The 15,201-nt window shown below is 42.6% G+C and overlaps 1 protein-coding gene across 1 annotated transcript in view; it reads right to left on the bottom strand.

Moving 5' to 3' along the window:
- The window catches only part of LOC115131828 (dedicator of cytokinesis protein 3-like), a 60,608-nt gene that overhangs the window by 41,006 nt on the left and 4,401 nt on the right, over positions 1–15,201 (bottom strand). The window contains 5 exon segments of the mRNA XM_065021073.1: positions 2,186–2,334; positions 4,621–4,717; positions 6,595–6,650; positions 8,954–8,994; positions 9,157–9,240. Of these exon segments, the coding sequence (XP_064877145.1) occupies positions 2,186–2,334; positions 4,621–4,717; positions 6,595–6,650; positions 8,954–8,994; positions 9,157–9,240 (427 nt within the window).

The following is a 15,201-nucleotide window of genomic DNA, read 5'->3' as shown; positions in this document are numbered from 1 at the left end:
CGGTCTGATCATTGTTGGTAATCATGCCTACCACTGTTGTTGTCAGCAACCTTGATGATTGAGTTGGAGACATGGGTGGCCATGCAGTCATGGGTGAACAGGAAGTACAGGAGGGGGCTGAGCACGCACCCCTATGGCGCCCCCGTGTTGAGGATCAGCATGGCAGAGTGGTTGTTGCCTACCTTCATCACTTGGGGTCATCCCATCAGGAAGTCCAGGACCCAGTTGCACACAGAGGGGTTCAGTCCCAGGGCCCTGAGCTCAGTGATGAGCTTGGGAGGGCACTATGGTGCTGAAGGCTGAGCTGTAGTCTATTAACAGCATTCTTACATAGGTATCTCTCTCCTCCAGGTTGGATAGGGCAGTGCAATGGCAATTGCTTAATCAGTGGATCTGTTGGGGCGATATGCAAATTGTAGTTGGTCTAGGGTGTCGGGTAAGGTGGAGGTGATATAGTCCTTAACTAGCCTCTTAAGCACTTCATGATCGTTGTTCTGCCCCTGAACAAGGCAGTTAACCCACTTTTCCTAGGCCGTCATTGTAAATAAGAATGTGTTCCTAACTGACTTGCCTAGTTAACTAAAGGTAAAATAAAAATAATAAAAATGACAGAAGTGAGTGCTACGGGACAATAGTAATTTAGTTCAGTTACCTTCAATTTATTGGGTACAGGAACAATGGTTGACACCTTGAAGCAAGTGGGGACAACAGATGGTGATATGGAGAGATTGAATATTTCTTTAAAAAATTCCAGCCAGCTTGTCAGCACTTGCTCTGAGAAGACATCTGGGCTGATGGCCTTGCGAGGTTTAACACCCTTAAATACCTTACTCACGTCGGCCATGGAGAATGAGAGCACAGTCCTGGAAGCAGGCGAAGGTGTTTAGCTCGTCCGGGAGCGAGGTGTCGGTGTCCGCAACGTGGCTGGCTTTCCCTTTATAATCCGTGATTGTCTGGAGTCCCTGCCACATACACTGAGTGTACAAAACATTAAAGATACCTGCTCTTTCCATGACAGACTGACCAGGTGGATCCTGGTGAAAGCTATGATCTCTTATTGATGTCACTTGTTAAATACACTCCAATCAGTGTAGATGAAGGGGAGGAGACAGGTTAAAGAAGGATTTTTAAGCCTTGTGACAATTGAGACATTGATTGTGTTTGTATGCCATTCAGAGGGTGAATGGGCAAGACAAAATATTTAAGTGCCTTTGAATGGGGTATGGTAGTAGGTTGCCAGGCACACCGGTTTGTGTCAAGAACTGCAACACTGCTGGGTTTTTCAAGCTCAACAGTTTCCCATGTGTCAAGAATGGTCTACCACCCAAAAATTCAGCCAATTTGGAAATCCAGCCAACTTGGAAATCCAGCCAACTTGACACAACTTTCAGAAGCATTGAGGTCGACATGGGCCAGCATCCCTGTGAAATGCTTTCGACACCTTGTAGAGTCCACGCACAGCCGAATTTAGGCTATTGAGGGTAAAGGGGGGGTGTATGACTCAATATTAGGAAGGTGTCCTTAATGTTTTTTACACTCAGCGCAAGTCCCGTTTTGCCTCTGATTGCCTTACAGAGGTCGTAGCTGGTCTGTTTGTACACGTCCATGTTCCCAGTCACATTGCCATGGTTAAATGTGGTAATTTGGGCTTTAATTTTTGCTTGAATGCTGCCATCTATACAAGTTTTTTGGTTTGGATAAGTATCGAATCGTCACAGTGGGAACAACATCCTCTATGCCCTTCCCGAGTCAGTGTATACATCGATACTATTCTCAGAGGCGACCCGGAATATTTCCCAGTCCTCGTGATCAAAACAATCTTGAAGCATAGATTCCGATTGATCAGATTAACGATGAACAATCCTTACCACGGGAGGTGTATTCTGCCTATAGGTGGGGAGGAGCAGAACGGAGGCGGGATCTGATTTGACAAAGGGAGAGCGAGGGAGGGCCTTGTAATCAAGGTATATCAGTCATATTTTTTTTTAACAAATCCAAGGGGGGTGAATACTTATGATACCCACTGTATAGATTATCTAGGAATCGCTTTGTATAAACAAATCTGCTAAATGACCGTGTCAATACATTACATCTACATTATGTTCTGTAGCAGGATACAGTATTACAAATGCACACACAAACATGATATGGGCCCTGGCCCATGCGCTACACTACATCAACTCACTCGTTGCCCCAGTCCAGGCGCACGGTTATGTGGCGTTTGATCTCTCTGGTCTGGTCCTGGGCCAGGTGACCCTGGATGAGCTGCCGGCGCAGGTCAATGAGCTCATTCATCACATGACGCAGCTTGTGGAACAGGTCCACCTTGTGCTTCTGTGGGGATCACACACACAACAATATGATCAAAACATACATGTAACATAACACATTGGCTCTTGGACATTCCCACAATAAAGTATGTCTATATTGATCTGGACTCTTGACGTTTCTACGTCAGTATCTCTATTCTTATGAGAGTTCCCTGGTCTGCTATGGAAGTAACAGCAACTCCAGCTCCAGGCACCCTCATGATTCAATCCATGGTTTTAAATAAACTTCCATTATGAAACACACAACTAAGCAACTAGCTGCTGTTAGATTGCAAGTGTTCCTCCTGACAGTAGTAGAAGGTCAGGGTTATGAGACTGTAATGAGTGTTAATGAAACACACTAGCATGGCTGTGTCATTAAATAATTATGCAGGAATTATACAGCTATAATGGAAAATGGGTGTTCGGTGAAACCTGTTTCACTGTTAACAAACAACCAACAAGGGTATTTCTTTTCTACTGGAGGCTACATAGTTACCACATGAGTTCCACTGATAGAGCTAAAGTACCAGCACAATTAATTATACAAATATAAATATATGTCCTACTCAGTCCTTACAGGGTTTCATCAGCAAATGTAGTTTTTCTCCATGATCAAGGACAGCACTTTTAATTGAAGCATTTTATATTCCTCCCATTGGCCTGACAAGCCCACACTACCTCCCAGTTTAGTTTAGATAAGTGCAAAGTTTAACCGCATTTACAACATTCATGGACATTTAATTAGGGTAAACATTCCATGTTCTCAACCTGCTGGTGGCTGTAGGAAAACAACGATTTTAGTCAGAGCCGATTAGGCCTCTCGGTCGGCTGTTCTGTGAGGCCTAATTATGTACATTACAACAGATACACACTAATTCAAAGGCCATCGCTCCCTGAGGTACCGCGATGCATTCTAATTGCAATATGCCTTGAGCGCAAAACATTAAATGAAAACAAATAAAATGTGTAAACATCTAGCCCAGGGGTGTCAAACAAATGGCGTGGGGGCCAGATCTGACCCGCGAGGAGGTCTAATCTGGCCCGCGAGTTATAAATAATATTCCAAGTATATATATACTTGCAAATGACTAAAATCAAATCCAAACTGTGTAGAAATGATAATGGACCTACATTATTAGTGTACAGCTCACTAATAATCACCTAGCTAGAAAGTCAAGGAGCATAAAAATTCCAAGAACAATGGATAGAGGACCATTTTTATACTATATAAATATATATATCTCGCCGAAATATAACCAATTTTCAGTGCAGCCCTACGGACCTCGAAGAACGAATGCGGCCCCCGGGGAAAATGAGTTTGACACCCCTGATTTAGCCAAAGATACATCCTGTTTTTATGGATGGTAAACGTGGTGACTGGCTACACTGGCTACAACACAGGGGGGCAGAGTGAGTGCCCGAAATGAGTAGTGTTAAATCAGTGGTTCGAATTTGTTGTGCTTGACAGGAAGTTACATCACCACAGTCCTGCCCTAGGCTCCTTGGTTGCTCTGAGCATGAGCAGTCCTCAGTGATAGGTTATGTAAAAAGTCGCTGGCAGCCAAGCTCGACAAAATCTCCCTCCCTCTGCTCAGGTCAAACCTCAGCTACGTATATCCTCCTGCCCCTTCCACACTTAGCAGGATTAGGGTTTATTTAGGTCTCCATAAACATTTATACAGTGGCAGGGTGATGATGATGCTGGCTGAATGTACAATACTGCATTGAGTTTTAAGATGACTGTATAATAGCCCATAACATAAACATTATCCAGGGACAGATCAGTGTTCCTTAGCCATCTCCTCTGACTGTCATTGTCATGAATGGCATGCCAACGATAGACGAGTTGGCTACGGCACAGAGAGATCTGGGACCAGGTTAGGCAAAGAAGTATAGTAATGGCAGAGTTACATTCTGTGAAATTGCCTATGATAGCTATCTACTACGACATTATTTATAGACAATGACTATTTTGGGAGATACATAGGCAGGATAAGACGATGAAGAGTGGAATTACAGCCTATATGACACACTATGGGGAATCATGGGAAGGGGATGTATATACAGTATGTTCAACCCCAATGGTTTTTGCTATCCCCCAGTCTTTTGCAAATAGACATGGCTTTTTCAGCTATTGAATGAGGTGAACACTGCATACTGCAGGTAAAAATGTATCTCATCAAATCTTTTGAGCTAAGTATGTAACGCAGGGGTGGGTGCAGCTCCTGTCCTCTTTCCCTTTCTGATCAACCACTCTTCTAACCCTGTACGTTGCATTTAAATGGAGTCCGTGTGAGGCGATACTGACCACGTAGAGTTGCTTCCACAGCACGCCCCATTCCTGCAGGGTGGAGGTGGTCTCAGTGATAATGGGATCTTCCAGAGGCACCACCGTCTCACACAGCCTAGGGTGAGACACACACAGTTATAGAAACAGAGTCAGACACTCGAAAACCTAAAACTGACACAGACATATCTGCCGACAGTACAAATAGAGAAACACAAAAACACAATTGAACGAACCAACACACACACACACTTCGATCACTGCCCTGTGCTGGCACTGTCATGACATAACTCTTTCATGATGGAAAAACTATATTTCACTCAATTGTGAAATTAGGATTATAAAGATCACTAGAGCAAAACTACAACGGACAATTTATATTTCAGAGTACCAACTATGAGACTAAATGAAAGACCTTAAGCAGGAGAAAAGGAGAAGATAGCCAGGTTATGTTGTGAAATGTGGTTCTCTGCACTCTGGCTTTGGATTCTATAATGGATTCTATAATGTATTGCATACATTTGTTCTATAGAAAACGTGTCTAGTTAAAAACACAAGACAGTCCATCCATTACATAACATAACAAGCCAGAATGATACTCTATAGCTCTGATGCACTGGGATAACAAGTAGGTGTTTTCATATCATTAACCAGACTAAACTGCAATGCACATTTCCCAAATTCAACCCTTTGAGCAGGGAAGTGTAATAATGACCATTTCCAAGTCTGCACCTGTTTTAGAAGCAAACGAGAGCTCTCTGAATGTGTGTTATAAGTGCACAGGAGGGTGGTGATATAACACTATGAACGATCCTCCCAGTCCACACTGTCACTGATCCCTGCCTGCAGATCTAATCTCCATCAACACTGGCTGGTATAAGAGCTTGCCTGCCTCCCTTTGTCTTTGCACTGCCCTCTCTCTGCTGCCACTGCCATGAACAGCTTGTGTGCCTTAAACAGCAGCACAACTCGGATGACCACTTGTGTCGTGTGTGTCCGTGGGAGAGTAGTATGTGTGTGTGTGTGTGTGTGTGTGTGTGTGTATGTGTGTGTGGAAGCATGCTTCACTGGCAGAGCAGACCTAATGCCGTTTAACTACAGATCCTCACAGATCAGTGATGAGGGAAACGAGGCAACAGAAATGGGTGGGACATGCACACACCACCCCATTGTTGATTAATAAATCTTACCCAATGGCAGCTCTACAATATGTTGTGGAAAAGATAGAGCTTCATTTGGCTTCCATTAACCAGTGATTCTGCACCTTATATCTGAAATTATTGGCACCCTTGATAAAGCTGAGCAAAAAAGACTGTATAAAATGAATACAAATATTGAGCTGTTGTATGAAACCACAAAAAAAAAAAAGGGAAATTATACAATTTCTCAGAGAAAGATTTTTTTTTTTTTAATCTCGAAAAGATAAGGGGTTTTTCCGAAAACATTTCTCAGATTGGAGAACACATTGGGAGGGATCTTAGACAATTCCTCCATACAGAATCTTTCCAGATCCTTGATGTCCTTCGTCTGTACATTTTGCAAGGGTCATCACAGTCTCCGAATTTAAACCCCATTGAAAACCTGTGGTTTGAATTGAATGGGGCAGTCCATAAGTACAGACGAAGGACATCAAGGATCTGGAAAGATTCTGTATGGAGCAATGGTCTAAGATCCCTCCCAATGTGTTCTCCAATCTCATAAAACATTTAGGAAAAAGGCTCAGTGCTTTTATCCTCGCAAGGGGAGGGTGCTGGAGTATTGAACAGAGGGGTGCCAATAACTTTGACCCTCATCTTTTTTAGTTTCAACAAAATCTCTTTCTTTGAGCAATTGTCGTAAAATAATATAATTTCCCCATTGTTTTTGCAGACAATATAGCTCAGTATTTGTATTATTCACTTGATATAGTAGTTTTTGCACATCATTATCACGGGTGGCAATAATTTTCAGTCTCTGACAAACTGGGCTCATATGATTTAACAGGAAGAGACTCACCCTCTGTTGGTGACTGTGGATTTCTTCAGGTGCACATAGTTGGTTGGGAATATACCCTGATGGATGGAAAGGGCAGAAGTAGAAGAGAAAAATGTGGCAAGGTGCTGCAACTGAAGACCGTAGTCCTGTGCTCTGCATGCATGTAAACAGTATGTCCCACATGCTGCATGTGTGTGTCCCTGTGTTGTACATGATATGCATTGGTCAACTGTAATGTGGAGCAGTAGTTAGAGGAGCGGAGTTCTTGACAGACGAAAAACTACTGTAGCAACAAGCTACGCTTAGATTGTGGCTATTTTAATACTGCTCTAACTCTCTGACACACACAAACTGAATATGCAGCAGCTCAGCCCCAATTGTCGCTTCGCTGGGAAGGGCATGAGAGACAGAACAGTGCCAACTGCCACCCTTGCAGTTCCTCTCTCTGGCTCTAATCTGCCAGATGTGATGAATTGGGCACAGTGAGCACAGTTAATTGTGGCAGCTCAGGGAGAGTATGAGGGCAAGTGAGGGAACGTGGGAGGAAGAGTACATAAAAATGGAGGCGTATTGGTGGGGGACTGTAACTAGCTGATGAGAGTAGTGAGAGCAGAACGGGCATTGGCATCCCATAAGACCTCTAGCTATCTGGCAGGATTGTGAGGAGTTTTAGTGTGTCTTTCTGGAACAGTATGTTACCTGACAACTCAATCTGACTGACCTTTTATTTCAGCTTGACTCAGAAGAATGATGAGGCAGCAGAGGTATTGTCTATCACTGTCATGCCATTGAAGAGGAGTAAAACCACACACAGATCTGGGACCAGGGCCAGACTAAGGTATCACAGGTTCTTCACTGGTTTCACAGCTTATTAAGATACTGACTGAATGAGGCCTCCCGAGTGACACAGTGGTCTCAGGCACTGGGGCTGTATCACAACCGGCCGTGTTCGGGAGTCCCATAGGGTGGCGCACGATCGGCCCAGCATCGTTCAGATTATGGGGGGGTGCTTTACTTGGCTCATTGTGCTCTAGTGAATCCTTGTTGTGTGCCGGGCGCCTGCAGGCTGAGCTCGGTCGTCAGGTGAACGTGTTTCAGTGCGGCTGGCTTCCGGGTTAAACAGGCGGGTGTTAAGAAGCGCAGTTTGGCGGGTCATGTTTCAGAGGACGCATGACTCGACCTTCGCCTTCCCGAGCCCATTTGGGAGTTGCAACGAAGAGACAAAATCGAAATTGTGAAGAAAAAGGGGGGTTTGAATGTTTTTCATGAAAAGCTACTCAGTGATTGGTATCATGTGTCAGACATTTTGATTTGGAACATGATGCCGAAAAAACAGGTACAGTTATAAACATGGTTTACTGAACAATTGATTGGATCGGAAGTGGATGCATCAGTAATATATATTAACCATGAACTGCAGTGCAGAACAGATCGATGGCAGCAGCTATAGTGGAACATTGCCTGGAGGTGCTGGACCTATTTAGTTCAAACATAGTGTACGTACACATCCAACAAACTTCCACAGGTGCAGGCAAGTACTAATAATACCATAGAAAAAATGAAGATGAATGCCTGCACACTTTGTAATCGAATCCAAATCGAAAAGGAAACCCTGTTTGTCATTTCGTGATGTATTGTTGCATTTCTGTGCATCTTATTGTACCTTTTGGAGACAGTGTGTTAATGGAGCACTACCTGGAGGTGAGGTTTGCCAGTTTACATGGAACTGCATGTCAAAACAGCAGCCTGAGCAGGCTCTCTGGAGGGAATGTACTAGCAGGAGACGCCTGATAGTGGGTGGGTGGATGGATGGATGGGTCGGTGTCTCTCGCTCTCAACACAAATGGCTTCATGCTTTTTATCTTAGATGCAAGTACCAACATATTCTCCCATTGCACTCATCTCATTGGAAGCAAGATGAAGTGTACAGTAAACACAGTGCCACATTGTAGGCCTCTGTGTGAGCGGTAGAAACACTTTTTAACACAGATGATCCATCAGTATGTATGTGTGGGTGTGGAAGGTGAACTGATAAAATAAATGGTGTAACTCTTATTGTATATGTACCGCTACTCATCCAATACAACGCCTCCAGAAATCCAAAGTGTGCATCGTATTCTCTGCCACACAGAGAGGAGAGAAAATATGGTAGATTGCACCTAACACATACTAATTGCGGTGCCCAAACATGACAACACTAAGAAAAGTAAGCATGCTGAGGTTGAGGTTTGCATGAGGAATCACTTTGCTGTGAAAAAATAGCTTCAAACAAACAGTGGCTGATAGCTGCCTGGTCAAACAGGACCACTCTCAATAATAGCGGCAATACAAGCAGTGAATGTAAAGTGTGATTCTAAAAGAAAAAGGCTGATGTGTTTACCTTGATTGAAGGCTTCTTGGTGGAAAACCCTCTGTACCAACCTAAAGAGAAACCAAAGATTCATAGTCCCTGTTCAGCTGGTTGATATGTCCACACACACACACACACACACACACCAAAGTGCTTTTTTTAGCTGAAGGTAAAGTGAGTATACTATACTATACAATGTTATTCTCTATAAACTGTTATTCAGCAGCTCTTACCTTCACTCTTCTCCAGGATCTGCACCGTCTCTCCTATCTCCAGAACCAGGGCCTGACATACTGAGCCCCGGAAGTTACAAATAACTGAGAAAAAATAAAAAGGGTAAACATTATAAACTTCATGAAGTTATGTCTGTTTCTGTTATAGCCAACGTGTTTGTTTTTTATGATATTGTTTATTCAGTGAATAGAGATTACTCAAAGACTCAAAGCTCTGCTCATCATTACATCCCTTTCCTGTAAACAGAAACAGTCAAGTGCCCAGCCTAAGGATGAGATACTCTGTCCTTGGCTTTATCCTTGTGTTACTTTCCACGAGGTGCATCCCTCCCCATCAGTCATGTTTTCAAACAGCATGTGTTTTGGTTTGTCGCCGAGCTGTTAACAGCTTTTTTTTTTTTTTTTATAAGCCCCAAACAGTCCTCGCAAAGGAGCCCCAGCTCAACCAACTGGAAACAGGCCCCCCTCCCTGAAGTGTGTAGGCATTTTAAGGCAACTGATTCTTAAGCAGTCCTAATTTTAATACAATGTAAAGTTAAGTCTCCAAATATGGACCCTACACATAGCACACATTCTACTGCTAAACAGTAGGGGTAAACGCTCCTCCATCATATCTGTGCATAAATCTTCAATGCTGAACTGAACTGTGTGCTGTATGTGTGTTCTCACTGCAGCATAAATTCAACCAATGCCCTTTAAAGTATGCAGAGTACTGCTGGCTGAATCAAATACTGTGACTCAGAGAACATGATTAAGGATGCATTAGCGCCATCTTCAGGGGACCCGTACTATAGAGTACTACCTTTAATACCTCTTAAATGGTGCATCAGTCGAGGAGCAGAGTAACTTAACAGCAGAACAGAGATGTAATGTCTACAGGCCTCAGTACAAGGCAAACTTGTTTGGCGACGACAGGGCTCCATTCACGATTCCAAAACCCACAAATGGTGGCCCTTGGAGGAGAGTTCTGTGTGAGTCATTATGCTAATGACCCAGTCAGGGGACCCAATGAGTGGGGGGAGGGGAGAAGGGAGAGGCCAGAGCACTTGTTCGGTTTGTGGGAAACGAGCACTTAGTTCCTCTGCTACGGTAGCTATGGCAACAGATCATCTATAAAACTGTAGGGCTTTCTTCACTGTATAACTGCTGCAGGGATCTGGGCATTTTAAAAAGGCAGGAATATAGATGTGCTGCTGCTGCGCACAGGGTCCAAATCACAAGCACAGGGCATAGATCAGATGGAGAGAGAGAGAGAGAGAGATGGAGCGAGATAATCTGAACATATAACCATCTAAGTGACAAGAGAGAAAGACTTGAAGAGGGATCTTCTTGTCACCTTCTCTAACTCTGCGACAGGTCTATTACCAACCTGGCCTAAACATTCTCTACTTCAAAGTCCTTGTCTTTTAATGTCCCCTAGTTCGTGTAAGTTGCTTAATTACACTGGAACCATTATGAGACCCTCAGCAGAGTGTCCATGTCAGAACAAGATGGGACTGTTTCACTGGAGATTGTGGTTCTATTTCACAGGCTCTGTTGACACTGCTCTTTACTTGGATTTGAAATATTCCCTTGCTGAAATGTGGATCCATGTTTTATCACTATTCCCCATATTGTGCCTCAAAAGTAATGCACTATTTAGTATCTTCAATTACATTACTATTCCCCATATTGTGCCTCAAAAGTAATGCACTATATAGTATCTTCAATTGCATCACTATTCCCCATGTTGTGCCTCAAAAGTAATGCACTATATAGTATCTTCAATTGCATCACTATTCCCCATGTTGTGCCTCAAAAGTAATGCACTATATAGTATCTTCAATTACATCACTATTCCCCATGTTGTGCCTCAAAAGTAACGCACTATATAGGGAATTGGGTGTCATTTGAGACGCAAACTCAGAAACAAACAAGCAAACCTGCATTACTTAAAAGTATTGAACTCACTTCCTTTTCCATCTATCAATCACAGGCCTACTGGGGTGGTGCCCATCACCACCCCAACAGTATAGTTACTGTACAATGTAGCAATACAGGGAGTGACTGTAACAACAACAGTTGAGTTCAGAGTTCAGATTCAAACTGAAAATGTTGATGTGCGAGTACATTAGGGTGTGTGATAAATGAGACCTGGCAGAAGCAAGGCATTTCCACAATCAACAACCGGTGTGAGTAAAATAGTAGCCAACAGTGAACGGTAATGGCAGTGTCCACTCATCGGAAAACACAAACCAAGACAGAAATGTACAGTAAAAGTAGTGAAGTGAGAGAGTAATATCTAAATGGGCAAAAGGAAAAACGTATATGAACTATGTTAGAGTATTAGGTTGCATGAAGTGCCATTGTTGATGATTTGCAACAAACTGATGTTAGTTGAGGAGCCTGCTTATGATTAGGAAGTTGTTCCTTAATTCCTCAACTTTGGAATTCAGATTAAATCTTATTTTTGCAGAGATTCAGCTGAAGCCATTTTTTTTAAAGGCAGCAGCAGTTTATGTGGGCCCACAATGTACAATGATGGTAGGCAGATGCTGCAGTTTTGTGCTCCCTGCAGTGTGAAAACAGAGAAGGGCCACACACACACAAACCCACCCAACCACCCACACACACAGAGAGAAAGAGACTGACTTACACACACCCACACACACAGAGGAAGAGACTTACCTACACAGATGACAGAGATCAAGGTTAAGTCATTGTTGCTTTGTAAATTAGTAAGCCAATGTTGTGGAGTTACAGGCTCCTATCAGTCATCTTTTGTTAGGTTTGTAAAGTGAACAAGAGAAAAAAAGCTCAGTTGAATTGATCCTTGCTTTTTAAAACAGTGTTTACATTGTTCACTTTTATATCACATGGATGTCTACAAAGCCTTTTGTATAGTTGTCTATCTATTCAACCCAGGTCTTTACAGTGTGTGTCACTCTCTCAGTCCCCAGGCTAAATCAACCATGTAAATAGCCTCGTTCAAATATGCACAGCACACAAAATGATCATTACTATGCACCTATTTGTATGGTCATCAAAATGACACAAAGTGAAAAAAAAAAATGTTTTATAGAACTATTCATCAAAATGAAAATCAAAGTAGTTTCTCTGGCGATAAGATAATGAACTCCAGACTGAAGTCACAGTCATCCAAGAATGATCTATCTATTCTTTCACCACAGACATACACATCACTCATTGTAAATATCGCTTAATGGAACATGGAGGTAAGTAGGTTACTGCTCTCTCAGTTCAGCTTTGATTCTGTGTTGATGGAAACATTTAGCAAACAGACAGCACACATGGTCAGGAAAACAAAGCTGAGAGACAGACATACTGTACTAGATTGTACTGTACTATGCCCTGAAGGGCAGTTTAAAGGGCAGCGAGCATCAAACCCCACCAACAAGAGTAAATGCAACCCTAACATCTCTTTTTGGGGCAACTTCACATGAACTGAAGCAAAAGCAATGTATTTACATAGTAAATTGTAGACAGGGACAGCATAATAACAGTACACAGAGGGTGAGCATGGTTTCTGAGGAGGCTTTATGGTACCATAAAGAATGTACAGAAAGGAGTACACTAGCAGATGGATGATAAAGGGACAGTTCACACAAATTTTAAAAAATGACATATCCCATTCAAGTCACGGGACGATATCAGAAACTTTCACACATCGAATGAAATCATATATAAGCAACTTTGTTGAGCTTCACAATCAATTATAGATGTTTTCAGATGATGTGCAAAAAAATGCTAATATTGGTCCCATGACTGGAAACAGTGCTAGGGACACTTAAACAAAGCACAGATTGCTGTCATACCTTGTCCATTGAAAGCTTGCCGGGTAATGAAACCAATGTGTCATTCTGTAACGTGGGCGAACTATCCCTTTAAACTGCGGCATCTTTACTTGCAAGATCATCTAAAACTACAGAGAAATACATGTCTTGAAGGACATCACATTACTGATGTACAATGCGTCTTACCCTTTCTGACCACTGTATGCAGTTCATTCTTAAATCTGTGATTGTTTTACTATTATTTAAGTGCTGTATTGAATAGAAACTTCCTGGATGCTTTCAGAGCCAATCCAAAACATTACTGGTAGGGCTGGTGATCACAGTGAAGCGCATCACAGATTAGTTCCTTTAGCCATTCCAGTAATGCATTGTGACTAAGCATGCAGACCCCGGAGGTCCTGCTTCTCTCCTAGATTTCAGTAACCCTGTCCCAGATACTCAAATGGCAAAGTAAAAAATGACACAAGAGCTTTTTCTGTTTGGCCCAATGAGTCATGCTGTTCAGCATGACCTGAATGCACGCTCACTCAGACACACACCGCATCACTGGGCTGTTCTCAGGTCCTGCTAACCTAAGGACTTCTGCCACGCGAGTACCCGAGTGCTTTTGTCAGATCTGATTTCAGAACAGCAACCAGATCTGTCTGAGTGAGCATGGCACCCGTCTGCAGTGGAGATCACATGACTACTTGATGACCACGTTACCTTTTATTACATTTCAAAAGAGCAAACACTCACGCAAACACACACGAACACATACACAGATGCCACCAGACACACATGCCGCCCACCTACATACATACAGACGCACGCAACACACACATACACAAATGTTTAAAAATAGGCCATATTGGACTAACGCTCAACTTTCTACTGATGAGAGCAGAAATCCCATTGATTCCAGAAGGGTTGTTACTCAAGCTCTGTTTAACAACCTGCAGCAAAGGAGGTGATGAGTGGTTGTGTCCTCAGCGGGTTAAAACCATTAAGAAATGGTGCTTAGGGTATACCAAACTCTGTAATCCCCCTACCAATTGGACATTAGCTGTATCTCCTGCTTTACTTAATTATGGCTGTCCATTCATATTATTGTCCAAGATGTCATAGCTTCAAATTGCCATGACTTTCTAATTCACAGTTATATGGGAAGTTTACATACACTTTGGTTAGAGTCATTAAAACTCATTCTTCAATGACTCAATTTCACACAATTTCTTGGTAACAAACTATAGTTTTGGCAAGTCGGTTAAGGACATCTACGTTGTGCATGACAAGTAATTTTTCCAACAATTGTTTACAGACAGATTATTTCACTGTATCACAATTCCAGTGGGTCAGAAGTTTACATAAACTAAATTGACCGTGCCTTAAAACAGCTTGGAAAATTCCAGAAAATGTCATGGCTTTAGAAGCTTCTGATAGGCTAATTGACATCATTTCAGTCAATTGGAGGTGTACCTGTGGATGTATTTCAAGGCTTACCGTCAAATTCAGTGCCTCTTTGCTTGACATCATGTGAAAATCAAAGGAAAATTAGCCAATACGTCAGAAAACAAAATTGACCTCCACAAGTCTGGTTCATCCTTGGGAGCAATTTCCAAACGTCTGAAGGTACCACGTTCAACTGTACAAACAATAGTTCGCAAGTATAAACGCCATGTGATCATGCAGCCGTCAGGAAGGGGACGCCTTCTGTCTCCTAGAGATTAACGTACTTTGGTGCAAAAAAGTGCAAATCAATCCCAGAACAACAGCAAAGGATCTTGTGAAGATGCTGGAGGAAACGGGTACAAAAGTATCTATATCCACAGTAAAACAAGTCCTATATCGACATAACCTGAAAAGCCGCTCAGCAAGGAATAAGCCACTGCTCCAAAACCACCATAAAAAAGTCAGACTACGGTTTGCAACTGCACATGGGGACAAAGATCACACTTTTTGGAGAAATGTCCCCTGGTCTAATGAAACAAAAATAGAACTGTTTGGCCATAATGACCATCGTTATGTTTGGAGGAAAAAGGGGGAGACTTGCAAGCTGAAGAACACCATCCCAACGGTGAAGCACGGGGGAGGCAGCATCATGTTGTGGGGGTGCTTTGCTGCAGGAGGGATTGGTGCACTTCACAAAATCGATTGTATCATCAGGAAGAAAAATTATGTGGATATATTGAAGCAACATCTCAAGACATCAGTCAAGAAGTGAAGCTTGGTCGCAAATGAGTCTTCCAAATGGACAATGACCCCAAACATA

This window comes from Oncorhynchus nerka, linkage group LG7 (assembly GCF_034236695.1).
Source record: "Oncorhynchus nerka isolate Pitt River linkage group LG7, Oner_Uvic_2.0, whole genome shotgun sequence".
In the NCBI taxonomy this organism is placed as follows: Eukaryota; Metazoa; Chordata; class Actinopteri; order Salmoniformes; family Salmonidae; genus Oncorhynchus; species Oncorhynchus nerka.
This window is presented reverse-complemented; position numbering and strand designations above follow the sequence as displayed.